The sequence below is a fragment of the Panthera onca genome, chromosome C2, assembly GCF_046562875.1.
Source record: "Panthera onca isolate mPanOnc1 chromosome C2, mPanOnc1 haplotype 2, whole genome shotgun sequence".
In the NCBI taxonomy this organism is placed as follows: Eukaryota; Metazoa; Chordata; class Mammalia; order Carnivora; family Felidae; genus Panthera; species Panthera onca.
Window position 1 is genome coordinate 68657598 of NC_138347.1, and position 19678 is coordinate 68677275.

The 19678-nt window shown below is 34.5% G+C and overlaps 1 protein-coding gene across 3 annotated transcripts in view; it reads left to right on the forward strand.

Annotated features, from left to right (window-relative positions):
- The window catches only part of SEC22A (SEC22 homolog A, vesicle trafficking protein), an 80713-nt gene that overhangs the window by 16342 nt on the left and 44693 nt on the right, over nucleotides 1-19678 (forward strand). For all 3 annotated transcript variants that reach the window (XM_078453069.2, XM_060639767.3, XM_078453070.2), the window contains 2 exons: nucleotides 3563-3726; nucleotides 4907-5101. In XM_078453069.2, coding sequence (XP_078309195.1) covers nucleotides 3563-3726; nucleotides 4907-5101 — 359 coding nt within the window. The remainder of the gene's footprint in view (nucleotides 1-3562; nucleotides 3727-4906; nucleotides 5102-19678) is intronic.

Below are 19678 nucleotides of genomic sequence, written 5' to 3' on the forward strand. Positions count from 1 at the left end.
TGTCCCCATGATAGTTGAAAAAGCCAGAAAAAATCTTTTGATAACAGAAGATTTGTATGTACTGTTGGAAAACTGGCTTTGCATTTCAAAGAAAAACAGTAGCGTAAGAGTAAATTCACTATGAAAAGCCATAATATTATAGAGCACTTTGTAGCCTTTTCAGAGAATATCCTATAATTATAGTAAAATAAAGGCTTGGGAAGAAGGACTCTCTGAAAATGCTGACATAAAATCTTAAAAACAGAGGCTTTCTTTTATTTTACAAGTAATTCTCTAGTTAGCGCAAGCAAGAGAAACCGTTTGGGATAAACTGTCATGTATGTGTCTGTGGTTCACTTTATTAATAATATAGAAATACAGTAAAATTTTACCATAACACAAAAAAATGAAGTCCTATTTTTGGAGGATAATGAAACAATTCCTAGTTAGCTACTTGGGTGTTCTGAGTATGGGGAAGCCAATCATCATTGTGTTTTTATCCCAATTCAGGTTACTGGGGCATTTATTTGAATGCTAGTGACATGTCAAAGAATTTTTATAATGATAGTGAAGATTTTTTGGGAAGAGAAAATTGCTTGGGGAAAACATACTTTGTCCTTTGATTTCGTTATTTCATAGAAAAATGCAATGTGTATGGCTAAACTTTTTTGACTGATCCATAAGAAGAGATAATTTTAGTTTTTGAACATTATCTATATAAAAATAAGAAACTAAAAACTTCTTTGAAGCAATGTGCATTCCAATATTTTCTGTTATGTGCTATTTCAATTTTTTTTTTCTTTAAAAAAATTTTTTTTAACGTTTTTATTTATTTTTGAGACAGGGAGAGACAGAGCATGAATGGGGGAGGGTCAGAGAGAGGGAGACGCAGAATCTGAAACAGGCTCCAGGCTCTGAGCTGTCAGCACAGAGCCCGACGCGGGGCTCGAACTCACGGACCGTGAGATCATGACCTGAGCCGAAGTCGGCCGCTTAACCAACTGACCCACCCAGGTGCCCCTGCTATTCCAATTTTAAAGAAAATATGTAGTTTACTACACTAACTTTATGACCTTTTAACAGTAACAGTTGCAGTTTGAAAAACAGTGCATCAAATGATGGTGTTAAGTGAACTTCAGAAGGGAATTCCAGGTTATTCCAGTAGTAGAACATGAGCACAATTTTTCCAGTGGTATATCCCATGCCATTAATCATAGATGATTAATAGGTGCCAACTCCACATCATTTGGCTGCATGGGATGGTCTTTTAAGAGAGGGTGGAGGGGAGGGAGGGAGGAAACTGTATATGCATGAACTCTCACTGAAGGATACTTAAGAATTTAATAATAATATGAGTTGGGGCACCTGGCTGGTGTGGTTGGTGGAACATGTGGCTCTTGATCTTTGGAGCGTAAGTTCGAGCCCCATGTTGTTTGGGTGTGGAGATTACTTAAAAAAAAAAATCTTAAAAAAATAACATGAATTGCTTGAGGGATAGAGAACTGGGTATCTTTGGGTGGAGGTAGTGATAAAACACTTTAAATACCGTATTTCATTTTCAGTTGTTAAAAATTTGAGTTAGTTGAACATATTTATTCTATAAATATAAATTTAAAATAAATTCTGCTTCTACATTATTAGAGAAAAAAGAGGGTAGGAGGACTCCCATATGGATCAGGGTTTGGCAGTAAAGATTACTGTGATAGATTAACAGTGTTTTTCGCAGGAGTGGGGGGGGGGGTACAGCCTTTATGCTCTGTTTGCTGCCCCTGATCTAGATGAGTTACACTGAACAGTACTATTAAAGAATGTTAAATTGACTCACTAAGAAGGATTAATTTGTATCCCATTCTCTGCTTATTGTAGGGGGTCGTACACTTTAGAAATTTTTGTTTTCAGTAGAACATGGCTAATTTGAACATTTCAGTGCTTAAAGTAGACATTTTAAAAAAATTTAACTTAGAAATAATTTCAAATTTACAGAAAAGTTGTATAAATAAGAATAATACAAATAATACCTATTTCCAGATTTACCTTTTGTTAACATTTTAGTCCATTTACTTTATTGTTTTTATCTGCCTACCTATTTATCTGACTTATCTTTGTCTAAGTCATTTGAGATAAACTTAAAATACCATGTCCCTTTATTCCTAACTTCTAAGTGTATTTTCTAAGATTAGGGATACACTTCTACTTAACTACGGTACAGTTATCAGCTCTAGTATCAGAGATACCACACTTTACTGCCTGCCTTCCATTTTTATCAGTTGACCCGGCATGTCCTTTATAGCATTCCTTCCCCCAACCCCCTTTCCCCACTCCTGCCCTGGCACAGGATCCAGATTAGGGTTACCTAACCCTATTGCATTTAGTTGTGTCTCTTTAGCTTTTGATCAGAAACATTTACATAGTCTTTATGTCTTTTTTATAACATTGAAATTTTTAAAGACTATAGGCCCCCCCTTTTAAATAGAATCTTGATATTCTTTCATGATTAGATTCAGATTATGCGTTCTTGGCTAGAATACTACATACTATATATATAGAGAGAGATATATATAGATATATATATTATGTATCATATATATGTATATATATGATATATAATATATATATATATCATATACATACATTACATATACACGTTTAATACTACGTAGCTGATATGTCTTTCTGAGGATATCACACCTAAAGGCACAGGAGGTCCATCTGCCCATCATTAGTAATGTTGGAATACTCAGTCAAGATGTTGTCTAGTGTCTGCTGTATAATAAATATTTTCCCCTTGCAACAAATAAGCAATCAATGGGAAGACATTTTAAAACCATGCAAAATTTCCTACTCCTCACCAAAATTTCCCCCTAGATTCAGCATTCATTGATTGTCCTTCCTTGCCCTACTGTGTTGGTGCAAAATGCTGATTTTTCCAGTTCTAGCACTACCTCCACATTTACTAGTTGGTGCTCAGCATTCTGCTGTAAGCAAGAGTTCTCCTTTCTACCCTATTTATTTTATTTGTTGTTATAAACTCATAAATTACTCTTATTTACCTTGTGGTTCATAATTCATTATGATGTGAAGTAGAACATTTGATTGTGGAGTCACTGGATGACTTCAGAAGCTCAGTGACCACCCTGAAATTGTGTGCCAAGTTTTGTGTTGTTTGCACATCTGAGGAGAGTGTCCATAACTTTAATCGGAATCTCTAGAGTTCTTGATTCGAACAGTATCAGGTTCCACTAGGTTGAATAGTTAAACCTTAAGCTATGTGTAACCCTTGCATATTTGTATATTTTTTCCCCGGCTTTCTACCCCCAATGTTAAATGACTGAAGTGTTAGAATTATAGTGTGTGTCCATCTTTAGGTACAATTACATTTTTTTGGTTTACTGTTTTTAACTGCAACTGAAAGTAGAATTATATTTTGGTTTCTTTAATTTTTTTTTGCTAGAATATATAATAAATGTTAATATCTTCATTGCCACTGTAGCAGCAGTTTACGGTGTATAGAACCAGTCTTTTGAAGCAACGAATTACTTTGATTTAATTTGAAATTTTAAAACCAATGTTTTTTACACTGTAGTTTTATTAGCTCTCTGGGAGTGAGCTACATGATGTTGTGCACTGAAAATTACCCAAATGTTCTGGCCTTCTCTTTCCTGGATGAGCTTCAGAAGGAGTTCATTACTACTTATAACATGATGAAGACAAATACTGCTGTCAGACCATACTGTTTCATTGAATTTGGTAAGGGCCTGATTTTTTTCCTTTTCATTGTCCTGTCTCCATCCAGTCATAAGCTATTTTTCATATAATACTGGGGGCCAGGGGAAAAACTCAGAAAATTCTACTACCTTGCTTTTGATAGAATAATTTGACAGAGGGTCTATAAATTATGGCAACTTCTTCATGTAGGTGCCTATTAGAAAAAATTGTGTCTGAGCTGTGGAGAGGATTGTGATTATTGACACATAGAATTAATCCCAGAGGACAATTTTTCAATGAGAAATTTATAAGCCAGAGATTCAGAGTTCTGTGTTTATGTGATAATCTTTTATAGTCTGCTTAATGTAGAATGGAGGTTGGCAAACATTTGCTGGAAAGTACCAGATAGTACATATTTTAAGCTTTAAAGACCATATGGTCTCTGTCACAACTACTCAGCCCTGCCATTGTAGCTTGAAAGCAGCCATAGGCAATACATAAATGAATGAGTATATATTCCAATAAAACTTTATTTACATAAACAGCAGGCTTGATTTGGCCCATGGGCATTAGTTTACTTGACTCCTGGTGTAGGAGGAAAAGAAGTAAAACCAACTTGTAAATATGAAAGTAAAATTGGAAGATATTTCGAAAATGTCTTTTATTAAATTTATTTCTTCAAAACATACATTCTAATGGTGTAAGCAGTAAATAAGAAAACAGGTTCGTAAGAACATACAATTTACAGTGTATGTTCTTATGTAATTACAATTGGTAAATACTGATAAACTTTATATTTTATGAGATATGAAACCCTATAGAAATTAAGACTGATCTAAAATTAAAGAAAGCTGTTTTTGTTTTTTTTTGTAAAAATTTAAAATAATTCCGTGAAGTGGATATAATAGTAGAAATGGTCTCACAGTCATTATTTTAGTAAAAGGCGAAAGATTTATACGATCTGAAGAGAAACCAGAGTATCATTATTTTAAATTATTATTTTATTTATAATTATTAATTTCTAGAGTGAAAAATGGATGACCCCATGATATATTAACCATTAAACACAAATAATATTAGAATATTCCATGACAAACTGAATAGTTTTGGATAACAAATTAAACTGTTTATCTGCAGAATTTACTCCATTAACATCACACTCTCACACACTTTATTTAATAAACAAATGACTGCAAGGAAATTTATTTTTTATTTTACATAGATAACTTCATTCAGAGGACCAAGCAGCGATATAATAATCCCAGGTCTCTTTCAACAAAGATAAATCTGTCTGACATGCAGATGGAAATCAAGCTGAGGCCCCCTTATCAAATATCCATGTGTGAACTGGGGTCAGCCAATGGAGTCACATCTGCATTTTCTGTTGACTATAAAGGTGCTGGTAAGATTTCTTCTGGTGAGTTATGGATCTCAATTATTTCATTAAAAAAACAAACTTTAATAAGAACTGAATAACTCTTGAAAATGAATTACTTTTTTCCTAATATTTTAAAGCAAGTACCTGAGAGAGTATAGACATTTAAAGTAATTCTTTTTCCCAGTGTTTCATACAGTAATCCACCAGATATGTGACTAATCAGGAAAATACTTTTAAATAGCAATCTCAGATGAACTCTAAAGTTTTTCTAGAGATGAATAATTGTAATATGTTAATGTACATGTAAAGTGCTTTGCATTATGTCAAACTGAGTACATTCAAGGCCAGATTTCTTGACTACCACAGAAAATGGGATCATCTACTTAAACCTCCTCTTCCAAATAAGAAATACCATCCTTAACAGTTGTGACAGATTGAAAACTTCTGCTTAAAAATGGAAACCTCATTGTTGTGTAAGGCAGCTTGTGCCATTGTTGAATTTCTTGTTTAAAAAATTCTTCATTATATTTTGAGCTAAAGTCTGTTCCCTGTAATATTGACCTGTTTGTCTAAGTTCTGTGACTTTTCCTTGCTTTTTAGCTATACCAGAAAATCACTTCAGAACTTTGAAATCAGCAACTCTGTCTCCTTTCTATCCTATTAGTAAGATCAACTCATATATAATCAGTTTCTTTAGCCTTTTGGCCTGTGACATTTTAAAACCTCCCCAACCTGGAAGTTTCCTCTGCATATGCTTTAGTTTGTTAGTATTCTTCAAATGTGGCATTCAGGAATGAACACAACATTTCTTGGGCTGATTAATACAAATTATGGGAGAAAGAGGGATGCACATTTCACTAAAATAATCCACTCAGGAAACAGACCAGAAAACAGACCAGTACTAATAACAAGCCCCAGGAGAGAGGAGGTGGATCAGTATTCAGAGTTGTTACAATTCAGGGTTTTCTAAAATGCCCAGTTTCCAACAAAAAATTATAAGACATGCAGAGGAAGAGGAAAGTATAATCCATATACTAGGGGAAAAAAGCAGGCAATAGAAACTGCCTGTGAGACTAATCAGATGTCAGATTTAACAAAGACTTCAAAGTAGGCATTTTAACTATGTTCAAAGAACTAAAGGAAATTATGACTAAAGAAGTAAGGAAGGTATAACAATGATGTTATATCAAATAGACAATATCAATAAAGAGATAGAAATATAAAAAAAATTTTTTAATGTTTATTTATTTTTGAGAGAGACAGAGTTTAAGCGGGAGAGGGACAGAGAGAGAGAGGGAGACACAGAATCGGAAACAGGCTCCAGGCTCTGAGCTGTCAACACAGAGCCTGATGCGGGACTGGAACTCACAGACTGTGAGATCATGACCTGAGCCGAAGTTGGACGCCCAACTGACTGAACCACCCAGGTGCCCCAAGAGATAGAAATTTTAAAGAAAAAGAACCAGGAAGAATTTCTGGAATTGAACAATACACCTGAAATAAAAAATTTACTAGTGGGGCTCAAGAGTAGATTTGAACTGGCAGAAGAAAGAATTAGCAGACTTGAAGATAGATCAATAGAGATTATTTAATCTAAAGAAAAGAGAAAAAAGAATGAAGAAAAATGAACCTCAGGAAAATATGGGGCACTTAAGCACACCAACATATGCATGATGGGAGAACCAGGAGAGGAGAGAAATAAAGAAGCAGAAACAGTATTTGAAGAAATAATAGCTAAAAAGTTTCCAAATTTACTCAAAAACGTGCTCCTCCAGGAAGTTCAATGAGTTCCAGATAACCATGCAAGAAATCCACAAATAGATGAATCATATTAAAAATGCTGAAAGACCAGAGCACCTGGGTGGCTCAGTTGGTTAAGCATCTGACTCGATTTCAGCTTGGGTCATGATCTCATGGTTGTAAGATTGAAACCCACCTCCACACTCAGCACACAGCCTGCTTAAGATTCTCTCTCTCCCTTCCTCTGCTCCTCTTCTCTGCTTATCCCCTCTCTCTCTCAAAAACAAAATGCTGGAAGACCAAGACAATGAGAAAATCTTGAAGGCAGCAAGAGAAAAACAACTTTTCACTTATAAGGAACCCCAATGAGATTAACAGCTGACTTCTCAACAGAAACAGTGGAGATCAGAAAGTCACAGGACAGCATGTTCAAAATGCTCAAAGGAACAAAAAAACTATCAGTCAAGAATCCTATGTACGACAAAGCTATCTTTTTGTTGTTGCTGTTTATTGTTTTTGAGAGAGAGTGCACGTGTGCGAGTAAGGGATAGGCAGAGAGAGAGGGAGAGCGAGAATCCCAAGCAAGTTCCATGCTTTTAGCACAGAACCTGACACAGGGCTCAATCTTACGAACTGTGAAATCATGACCTGAGCTGAGATCGAGAGTTGGCCATTCAACCGACTGAGCCACCCAGGCACCCCAGCCAGCAAAGCTATCTTTCAAAAGTAAGGTGAAATAAAGACATTTGCAGATCAGCAGAAGCTGAGAGAATTTTTGCTGGCATACTCAAAAGAAATACTAAAGGAAGTTCTTCAGGCTGAAAGCAGGTGATCTAGACAATAATTTGAATCCACACCAAAAAAAAAATCAAAGAGCAATAGTGAAGGTAATTATAAAAGACAGCTATTTTTCTTTTCTCTTTTGTTCACTGGTGTAAAAAGCAATCGTTTAAAACTGTATATAATGTATTATTGAGCCTGTAACATATAGAAATGAAATATATATTTTGCATAATAGCACAGAGGAGGTGGATGGGAGCAAAGGTGCATTAGGCTAAGGAAATGACTCCAGATGGTAATTTGAATACACAGGAACAAATGAAGAAAGCCATAAGTGATAATAATTCATATTAATAAAACTTACAAAAATATAATTGCTGTCCTTAGCTTCTTTGAAAGACATAAAATTATGTAATGTTATGACTATAACAGTGTATTTTGGTGTTTGTAATGTTTATAATACATATATCACAATACCACAGAAAGGGAAGAAAGAGGATAGAGCTATATAGGAGTAATGTTTCGATAGCTCATTGGAATTAAGTTAGTATAAATATTAAGCTGTTTCTGATAAGATGTATATGATAAGTACTAGAGTAGCCACTAAGCAAATCACTCAAAAGATAGTGAAAATCATTAAAAATATTAAAGTAATGCAGTATTCACTTAATGCAAGGTTAGCAGTAAAGGAGAAATAGAGCAAAGGACATGTGACATATAGAAGTAAGTAAAATGGCAGATGTAAATCCTCTATGTCAATAATAACTAATGTGATTGAATTTAAAAGTGTCACTGAATGAAACATTCCAATCAAAAGTTAGATATTATAAAAGTAGATTAGAAAAATAAAAAGAGATTGAAAGTAAAAGGAATAAAAAAGATAACATAATGCAAATAGCAACCAATTGATGGAATGGCTTTTTGATAGTAGACAAAATAGATTTTAAGGCAAAAATTGCTACTGGAGATACAGAAGGACATTTTATAATGATAAATGATTAAGGTATAACAATTATATGTGCATTTAACAACAGAACTCCCAAATACGTGGCGCAAAACCTGCCAGAAATGAAGGGAGAAACAGTTAAACATAGTTGAAGGCTTAATATCCAACTTCCAATAATGGATGGAACTAGGCAGAAGATAAGGAAATAGAAGATTTGAACAACGCCATAAACCAACTGGGTCTAACAACTACAGAACACTCCATTCAACATTAGAAAATACATTTTTTTATATGGTTATTTTTGAGAGAGAGCATGTGTGTGTGGGGGAGAGAGCAAATCCCAAGCAGGCTCTGCACTGTCAGCACAGAGCCCAATGCGGGGCTCAGTCTCACAAACCTGAGATCATAACCTGAGCCGAAATCAAGAATTGGATGCTTAACTAACTGAGTCACCCAGGCACCCCTAAAAAATACATTCTTAATTGCACATGGAACATTCTCCTCTGAGATAGACTTTATGCTGAGCCAATTGAAAAAAAAAACCTTCATAAAATTAACAGGTCAAAGATAATACAGAGCAAGTTCTATAACTACAGTGGAATTAAATTAGAAATTAAGAGCAAAAAAGAATTTTGGAAACTCATAAGTATATGGAAATTAAACAATATATTCCTAAATAATGAATGGATTAAAGAAGAAATCGAAAGGGGGATTTATACTTGGAGATGAATGAAGGTGAAGACACAATATAATAAATCCTGAGATGTTGCTATAAGTTGTACTTAGAGGAAATTTTATAACTATCAATACCTGTATTTTTTAAAAAGGAAGATCTCAAGTGAATACTTTAACCATCTGCCTAAAGATACTGGAAAAAAGAAAAGCAAATTAAACCTAGAATAAGGAGGAGGAAGGAAATAATAAAGATTGGAGCAAAAATGAAAATGAAAAAGAAAATAGGATAGGAAAAATCAATAAAACCAAAAACTGGTACTTTGAAATGATTAACAAAACAAACTTTTAGCTAGATTGACCAATAAAAAAAAAAAAAAAAAAAAAAGGAAAAAAGAAATTACTGGAACCAGAAATGAAAAAGGACATTTCTTTTGATCTTATAAAGGATTTTAAAGTAACACTGTGAACAGCTGTATGCCAATGAATTAGACAACTTTGATGAAAAGGACATATTTCTAGAGATACACTACTGAAACTGACTCAAGAAGAAATAAATAATCTGAATAGACTTAACAAGAAAGGGATTAAATTAGTAATAAATTACTGACAAAACCCTAGGCTGAAATGGCTTCACTGGAGCTTTTTACCAAACAGTTTAAGAATTAACCAATTCTTTACAAATTCTTCCAAAAAAATAGAAGAGTGGGAACACTTTTCAACCCATCTGTGAGGCCAATATTATCCTAATCCCAAACCAGATAAAGATATCACAAGAAAAGAAAACTACAGACTAATATCTCTTATGAATATGGACAGCAGTCCTCTCAACAAATGCTAGCAAACCAAATCCATCAACATACAAAAATGACTATGTACCATGACCAAGTGGGATTAATCCAGCAATGAAAGGTTGGTTTGACATAAAAAATCAGTTAATGTAATACACAACAGTAATAAAATAAAAACCAAAAGCACATGATCATCTCAGTAGATCAAGAAAAAGCATTTGACAAAATCCAACAGACTTTCATTATTAAGAATACTCAACAAACTAGGAATAGAAAGAAACTTCTTCAACCAGATAAAAGGCATCTACAAAAAACCCACAGCTAGACTCATACTTAATGGTGAAAAACTGATGCTTTCTTCTAAGATCAGGAACAAGATAACGATGTCTGCTCTTACTACTCCTATTTAACATGGTACTGGAGGTTCTAGACAGGGCAGTTAAGGAAGGAAAAGGAAGAAAAAAGCATCTGATTGCAAAGGAAGAACTAAAATAACTCTTCATATATGACATGATCTTGAATATAAAGAGTCCTAAAGAAGCCACTGAAAAACTATTAAAACCAGCGGTTTTAGCACGGTTGCAGGATACAAGATCAGTATATAAAAATTGACTGTATTCTGTATGCTACTAATGAACAATCTGAAAATGAAATTAAGAAAATCCGAGCAATTACTGATGAGACAAGACAGATTATACTTTCTATTGTTTGCAATTTAAAAGAAAGAAAATCCCTTACAATAAAACTACAAAACATAGAAATTAAAGAAAATCTAAGTTCATGGAAAGAGGTCCCATGTTCATAGAGTAGAAGACAGTATTGTTAAAAATGGCTGTACGTCTCCAGTTGATTTATAGATTCAGTGAAATCTCTATGAAATAGCTATCTTTTTGGCAGAAATTGACAAGCGGATCCTAAAATTCACTTGGAAATACAAGGGACCAAAAATAGTCAAAATAGCCTTGAAAAAGAACAAAATTGGAAGATTCACACTTCCAAACATACTACCAACCTAGGTAATCAAAACTATGTAGTTCTGGTTTAAGGACAACAAAATAGAATTGAGAGTACAGAAATAAACCCTTAGTTTATGGTCAATTAATTTTTAACAAGGATGCCAGGACAATGGTGAAAGAATAAACTTTACAATTGATGCTGGGACAAGTGGATGTCCACATATAAAGGAATGAAGTTGGACCCCTGCCTCACAAAATATATAAAAACTAACTTAAAAATGGAACAAAGACCTCAATTTAACAGTAAAAACTATAAACCTCTTAGAAGAAAACATAGATGTAAATTTTTGTGACTTTGTATTAGGCAATGGTTTTTTTTATATTTGACACCAAAAGTGCAATGAAAAAAGAAAAAGTAATTAAGGTGGACTTCATCAGAGTTAAAAATTGTATTTTTCAAAAAGACACTGTCAATAAATTGAAAAGACATTTCACAGACAAATCATATATCTTCTAAAGGATTTGTGTCCAGAATATGTAAATCACACAACAATAAAAAGATAACAGTCCAATTTTAAAATGAGAAAAGGATTTGAATAGATATTTCTACAAAGAAAATGTGCAACTGGCTAATTAACACATGAAAAGATGGTCAACATTATTAGTCATAGTGAAATACAAAGCAAAATGATAGGAGGTACCTCTTCACACCCACCAGATGGCTATAATTTAAAAAAAACCTAACAAGTGTTAGCAAGGATGTGGAGAAATTGGAACCATCCTATATTGCTGGTAGGATTGTGAAATGATGAGCTGCTTTGGAAAATAGTTTGGAAGTTCCTCAAAAAGGTAAACATAGAGTTACCACATGACCTCGCAGTTCTACTCTGAGGTACATACCCCAGAGAGTTGAAAATGTAAGTCTAAATAAAAACGTGTACATGCATATTTATAGCACTATTATTCATAGCAACCAAAAAGTTGAAATATCCAAACATCCATCGGCTGATGAATGAATAAACAAAATAGGACATAAGCATGCAACAGAATATTATGGAGGAAAAAAGGAATGAAGTATTGATGCATGGGACAACATGGGTGAACCTTAAAAACATTATGTTAAGTGAAAGAAGCCAGGTATGAAAGGCCACATATTTATAGTTTTATTTATACAAAATGTCCAGAATAGGCAAATCTATAGAGACAGAAAGTAGCTTAGTGGTTGACAGGAGTTGGGAGGGGTACAGGGAAATAGGCAGTGACGACTAATGATTATGAGATTTCTTTTTGGAGTGATGAAAATTATGGAATTAGATAATGATTGCACGATTCTGTAAATGTACTAAAAACTTGTGAATTATATATACCACTAAAGGGCAAATTTTATTGTATTCAGATAATATTTCAATTTTTAAAATCAATAGTTAATGAGAGTTACTACTTTGAAGACTTCTACTTCCAGTAGTGATGCAGTAGGTAATTCAGACCAATAGTTTCACAAAATACATGTAGGAAAGCTGAGTGGAATGTATATATTCTATATAATATGTAGGTCTAATATGATACAGAATTTAAAATATAATCTTCCTGAAGTCTTTGGAGATCCAACAAGATTACTAAGAATTACTGGTGGAAGTCTAAAGAGATGAACTTAATGTTTGGAGCTACTTTTACCAATTCTAGAGGGAACAGCTGATAGCCACCCAAGACTAGGGAGACAGGGATTAGAAAGCAGGACCCACCAAGCTGATGAACCTTATGAGCAACCTCCAGCTTTTGGTGTGGACCTTGGATGTCAGTGCTCTAGGAATGTGAGTAGACAGGAAGATGAAGTAGACAGGCTTTTTATCAGGACTGCAGCTTAGTCTTGAATCATACTGGTCTTTAAAATTGGATTTAGCAGATTCCATAGTGATGTGCTCCAAAGATCCTGGCAGAAGCAAACAAGTACCTTTCCTAGAATAGTCACATAAACTTCAGATTGTATCTACAACAGTATTTTGAAAATAGAGTGTTTGGTAAACAGTGAAGTAACCAGGCATAAATAACCAGGCACTTGGAGAGATTAGGCTACATGAACATGAACAATTAAACACACACACACACACACACAGTCTCATAGGAGTCATGGAAGTCAGAGGACAACTTAATGATATCTTCCAAAGGATAAAAGAAAATAACTGCAAATGTGGAATTCTGTGCTTGACAAAAATATACTGAAAGAATGAAGGGGCAAGAGTGGATATCCTTTCAGTGTTCCTGATCTTACCAATTTATATAACTGCTTTTTATCAGGTTGAGAAAATTCTCGTATATTCCCAGTTTGATAAGTGGTTTATATCAGGAAGTTGTATTTTGTCAAATGCTTTGTCTACATTTATTGAAATGGTTATATGATTTTTCTTCTTAAAGTCTTTATGTGGTAAATTACATTGATTGCTTTTCAAATGTTAGACCAACCTTGCATTTTTGTGATAAAACCCCACTTGGTCATGATATATTACCATTTTTATATATTTGTCAGATTCAATCTGCTAAAATATTTTAAGTTTATTTATTTTGAGAGAGAGAGAGCATGAGCAAGTAGGGGAGGGACAAAGAGAGAGGAAGAGAGAGAATCCCAAGGAGGCTCTGCACAGAGACATGGGTCTTGAATCCACAAACTGTAAGAGCAGGACCTGAGCTGAAACCAAGAGTTGGGGGCTTAACTGACTGAGCCACCCAGGTGCTCCCCAATTTTGTAAAATCTTAAGATATTTTGGTGCCTCAATTTGCTAAAATATTTTACATTTATTTTCCTGAGGGAATTGGTTTGTGGTTTTCCTTTTTTGTAATTGTCTAGTTTTACTGTCAGGATAAAATTGGCCTCAGGGTAAATTGAGAGGCATTCCCTCTTCAATTTTTTTGGGAAAGGTTTCTGTAGAAATTTTATTTCTTTTGTTCAGTATGTGGAAAGAAGCCTTTTGAGCCTCTGGTTTTCTTTGAGGAAAGGCTTTTAGCTACAAACGAATTTTTTTTTTTTTTTTTGATGGATGTAGGGTTATTCAAGTTACCTATTTCTCCTTAAGTGAGTTTTAGTAGTTTATTTCTTTGAAGAAATCTGTCCATCTCAGATGCCAACTTTTTTGGCATGAAGTTAGTATTCTCTTATCCCTGTAATGTCTGTAGAATTGTAGTTTACAACCATTCCCGTTTATGATGTTGGAAATTTTTGTCTTCTGCATTTTTCTTCTGATCATTCTTATTAGAGTTTAGCATTTTTGATATTCTCAAAACACCACCTTTTGGTTTCATTGACTTTTTATTGTTTTTGCTTTTTATTTAATTGGCTTTAATCTGATTTTTATTACTTCCTGTCTTCTTAGGGTTTAATATGCTCTTCTTTTTCTAGGTTCTTAAGGTAGAAGTTGAGGTTATTTTTTTTTTAAAGTTGAGGTTATTTTTTATTTGAAATCTTATTTCTTTTCTAATAGGCATTTAGTAGTATATATTTCCCTCTAAATATTGTTTTAGCTGCAGTCATAAATTTTAATATATTGTATTTTCACCTTCATTCTGTTTAAAATGATTTTTGATTTCCCTTTTGATTGCTTTTATGATCCATGGGTTATTTAGAAAAGTGTTATATAATTTTAAGTATTTAGAGCTTTTCCAGACATCTTTTATTTTTTAATTTCTAACTTCATTGTGGTCAGATAACAAATTTTGTATGATTTTAATCCCTTTAATTTATTGAGACTTGTTTTGCTCTCTCAGAATGTGTTCTATTTTGGCCATTTTTCTGTGTTATGTGTTGAAAAGAATGTGTATAATTGTAGGGTGGAGTGTTCTATAAGTGTCATAAAGATCAAGTTGGTTGATACTGTTCAAATCTTTTGTATGCTTTCTGATTTTCTGTCTACTTCTCTCAATTACTGAAAAAGTTGTGTTGAAATGTCTGACTAGATTTGTGCATTTATATCTTTCTCCTTTTAGGTCTGTCAGTTTATATTTTATATATTTTATAGCTTGTTAAATAGGATTGTTCTTTTGGTGCATAGACTTGAAATGACCTTTATTCCTAGTAATAATCTTAATTCTGCAATCTGTTTTATTAATACAGCCATTCTAACTTCTTTTTTAAGTGTTGGAATGATTTATCTTTTTCTGTCATTTTTCTTTTAACCACTGTGTCTTTCTATTTACAGTGATTTCTTGTAGGTATTATTTAGTTGGGTCTGTCGGGAAAAAATCCAGGTTGATCATATCTGCTTTTTATTTAGGTGTTTAGACCACTTAAATTTAATGTGATGGTGATGATGATGATGATGATGATTTTAATAATGTGATTATTGATGTGGTTGTATTTAAACCTACCATCTTGGCTATTTTCTTTTTATCCAGACTGGTTTTGGTCATCTTTCTCTTTTTCTGCCTATTTTTTGATCCATTTTCTGTTCTGTATTGACTTATACCTCTTTGTTTCATTTGTTTTTACAGTTGCTTTGGGGTTTATAGAATATATCTGATATTTTGTGGTAGGGCCACTAGGTTTAAGCCAGGAACTACTTCTCAAATTGAAAACAGTTTTTTGTTTTTTGTTTTTCTTGGGGTTTTTGTTGGTTGGTTTGTTTGTTTTTTTGCTTACAGGCCATGTCATTGCTTCAAAACCCAGGGACCTTTTTTATGATTCTTTCTTCCCAAATTTGCTATAGAATTAAAACATTGTCTCTTCTTTTTATATTTTGGACACCATTAGATAACATGAGGCCTAAGGACTGAGTGGCAAAGTGTCCTGTAATGCAGTCTCAATCTTTCTGTTGCTTTGGCTCTCCTCAACCATTTTCATTCAGTGAACATGTTGGAGCAGTGTACCCAAGTCTAGTAATATTGCTTTTGAAAACTAGAAATGCATACTCAGCAGTGTATCTTTTCTTAGTGGTGTGGGTTGCACGGTGCAACTTAATGTTTACTTTCACTATAACCTAGACTTTTAACCACCAGGAACTTGACTGAAAGCGGTAGGCTTCTATAATTTTATTATTTTCCACACTTTGGCATACATGTATCATCCCAGGGTATCTAACCTAAGGCATAAACTATCTTTTCTTCAGATCCTATCAGCATGGGGTCATCAACAAAGTGAGCCAATATAATGTTATATGAGGTGTTAAATGTTGGGTCCTTGTTCAGGGTGCCTGGGTGGCTCAGTCAGTTGAGCATCTGACTTCGGCTCAGTTCATGATCTCGTGGTTTGTGAGTTCGAGCCCCACGTCAGGCTCCATGCTGACAGCTCGGAGCCTGGAACCTGCTTCGGATTCTGTGTCTCCCTCTCTCTCTGCTCCTCCCCTGCTCACACACTGTCTCTCTCTCAAAAATAAATACTAAAAAAAAATTAAAAAAAAAAAAAGATGTTGGGTCCTTGTAGGCCAAGAGTCAACAGATTTTTTTCTGTAAGTGACCAGATAGCAAATATTTTAGGTTTTACAGGCTAAATGGTCTCTGTTGCAACTACTCCACTCTACTAGTATAGTACAAAAACAACCGTAGTCATTATGTAAAAGAACAGGTGAAGCTGTGTTGCAGTAAGGCTTTGTTTGCACAAATAGGTGGTGGGTTAGATTTGGCCTGTGGGTCATAGTTTGCCAACTCCTGCTATAGACTAATCTCTGGCTCAGAGTTGATATAACCTAGTGGCAATATAGTGAATATACTGCTATCTCTATCAAGTAAAAGCAAAAATGATTCTGATTTTCTTTTAATTAGGATAGAGAGAAAAGTGTTAGCAAATTAGTACCTACATGTTATGAAATTAATTGATCCATATGGAGACTGTGTCTGGAAAAGCATGCAGTTGGAACCCACAGTAATAGGTTGTCATCCTCTAAGACACTTCCATTTTGGAGCCTTCAACTGGAGTAAATAGGTGTGTAGTAGGAATCACCATCTATGCATATATTAAGAAGCCTTGGATGATGACACGGATTTCTACAGTTACTTTAGGGAATAACATTTTGATCAGGTTTGGGTAGGGGAAGCTCCAAGACTTATGTTGGCCTTTCTTTCTCTAAAGGTTTAATTCCATAGGTCTGGCAGTCAATGTTACTGCCTGAATATCTGTACATTAATGTACACACTCAGGATCTAGAAGATCAATTTTTTTTTCAATATATGAAGTTTATTGTCAAATTGGTTTCCATACAACACCCAGTGCTCATCCCAAAAGGTGCCCTCCTCAATACCCATCACCCACCCTCCCCTCCCTCCCACCCCCCATCAACCCTCAGTTTGTTCTCAGTTTTTAACAGTTTCTTATGCTTAGGCTCTCTCCCACTCTAACCTCTTTTTTTTTTTTCCTTCCCCTCCCCCATGGTCTTCTGTTAAGTTTCTCAGGATCCACATAAGAGTGAAATCATATGCTATCTGTCTTTCTCTGTATGGCTTATTTCACTTAGCATCACACTCTCCAGTTCCATCCACGTTCCTACAAAAGGCCATATTTCATTCTTTCTCATTGCCACGTAGTACTCCATTGTGTATATAAACCACAATTTCTTTATCCATTCATCAGTTGATGGACATTTAGGCTGTTTCCATAATTTGGCTGTTGTTGAGAGTGCTGCTATAAACATTGGGGTACAAGTGCCCCTATGCATCAGTACTCCTGTATCCCTTGGGTAAATTCCTAGCAGTGCTATTGCTGGATCATAGGGTAGGTCTATTTTTAATTTTTTGAGGAACCTCCACGCTGTTTTCCAGAGTGGCTGCACCAATTTGCATTCTCACCAACAGTGCAAGAGGGTTCCTGTTGCTCCACATCCTCTCCAGCATCTATAGTCTCCTGATTTGTTCATTTTGGCCACTCTGACTGGTGTGAGGTGATATCTGAGTGTGGTTTTGATTTGTATTTCCCTAATGAGGAGTGACATTGAGCATCTTTTCATGTGCCTGTTGGCCATTTGGATGTCTTCTTTAGAGAAGTGTCTATTCATGTTTTCTTCCCATTTCTTCACTGGGTTCTTTGTTTTTTGGGTGTGGAGTTTGGTGAGCTCTTTATAGATTTTGGATACTAGCCCTTTGTCCGATATGTCATTTGCAAATATCTTTTCCCATTCCGTTGGTTGCCTTTTAGTTTTGTTGGTTGTTTCCTTTGCTGTGCAGAAGCTTTTTATCTTCATAAGGTCCCAGTAGTTCAATTTTGCTTTTAATTCCCTTGCCTTTGGGGATGTGTCCCATAAGAAATTGCTATGGCTGAGGTCAGAGAGGTCTTTTCCTGCTTTCTCCTCTAGGGTTTTGATGGTTTCCTGTCTCACATTCAGGTCCTTTATCCATTTTGAGTTTATTTTTGTGAATGGTGTAAGAAAGTGGTCTAGTTTCAATCTTCTGTGTGTTGCTGTACAGTTCTCCCAGCACCATTTGTTAAAGAGACTGTCTTTTTTCCATTGGATATTCTTTCCTGCTTTGCCAAAGATTAGTTGGCCATATGTTTGTGGGTCTAGTTCTGGGGTTTCCATTCTATTCCAGTGGTCTGTGTGTCTGTTTTTGTGCCAATACCATGCTGTCTTGATGATGACAGCTTTGTAGTAGAGGCTAAAGTCTGGGATTGTGATGCCTCCTGCTTTGGTCGTCTTCTTCAAAATTATTTTGGCTATTCGGGGCCTTTTGTGGTTCCATATGAATTTTAGGATTGCTTGTTCTAGTTTCGAGAAGAATGCTGGTGCAATTTTGATTGGGATTGCATTGAATGTGTAGATAGCTTTGGGTAGTATTGACATTTTGACAATATTTATTCTTCCAATCCATGAGCACGGAATGTTTTTCCATTTCTTTATATTAGAAGAGCAACTTTTAATTTAGGATAGGGGTCCATCCAAGTTGACCTACCAAAAGACAGATTATGAAAAAGTCCATGTATTGCTTGACTTCTGTAAGTCCCCACTTTAACCTGAAGACTGTAATGGTATCCTGGATCACCAGACAGCAGACACTTGAAAAACGGGGGGAATCTGGGATTTGATATTGTTCTAAGAAAGAGAAGTTTTTTTATTAGAGTAATACACAATTAGAACTTATTTTAATATTAACATAAAGTTTTCTTTTAATCCAGACCAAGCCTGCATAATATTTTCTGTAGTCTCTGAGTTTAAGTATGTTTTCCTATTTTAGCTTTTTTGTTTTCCTAAATAAAATTATTTACTTTATTTTGGAATCTGGTTAATAGTTATTTGACAGACATTACTTTTCAGGTCTTTTTCTCTGTTACATTTTGATTTCTTGACTTTTTTCTCTTTCTGACCTTTTGACTCCTCTTCCAACAGTCTAGCGTGAATTTTTTTCTATATTATTATTTTCTGAAGTCTACATATACTCGATCACAGGGTCAATATGTTAAGTTAAATACCATGTCATACTTTTACCTTTTTTGTTTTCTTTTTGAAACATTTTATTATGGAAAAAATTTAAACATATACAAAGTAAACAGAATGGTATAATGAACTCTTAGGTACTCATCACCCAGCTATAACTGTATCAGCATTTTGCCATTCTTGTTTCATCTGTATCTCCATCCACTCTGCACTCATCTACTTGATAATATATTTCTGTGGTTCTTTAAGGGAAATTAGCACATACTAAAATGCACAAATCTTTGTCATGTGGTTTAGATACACAGATATATTTGTGTAAACCACACTCTGTTTTAAAGTAGAGATTTTATTATTCAGGTATGAAAGGTCAACAGATCAGAAGACAT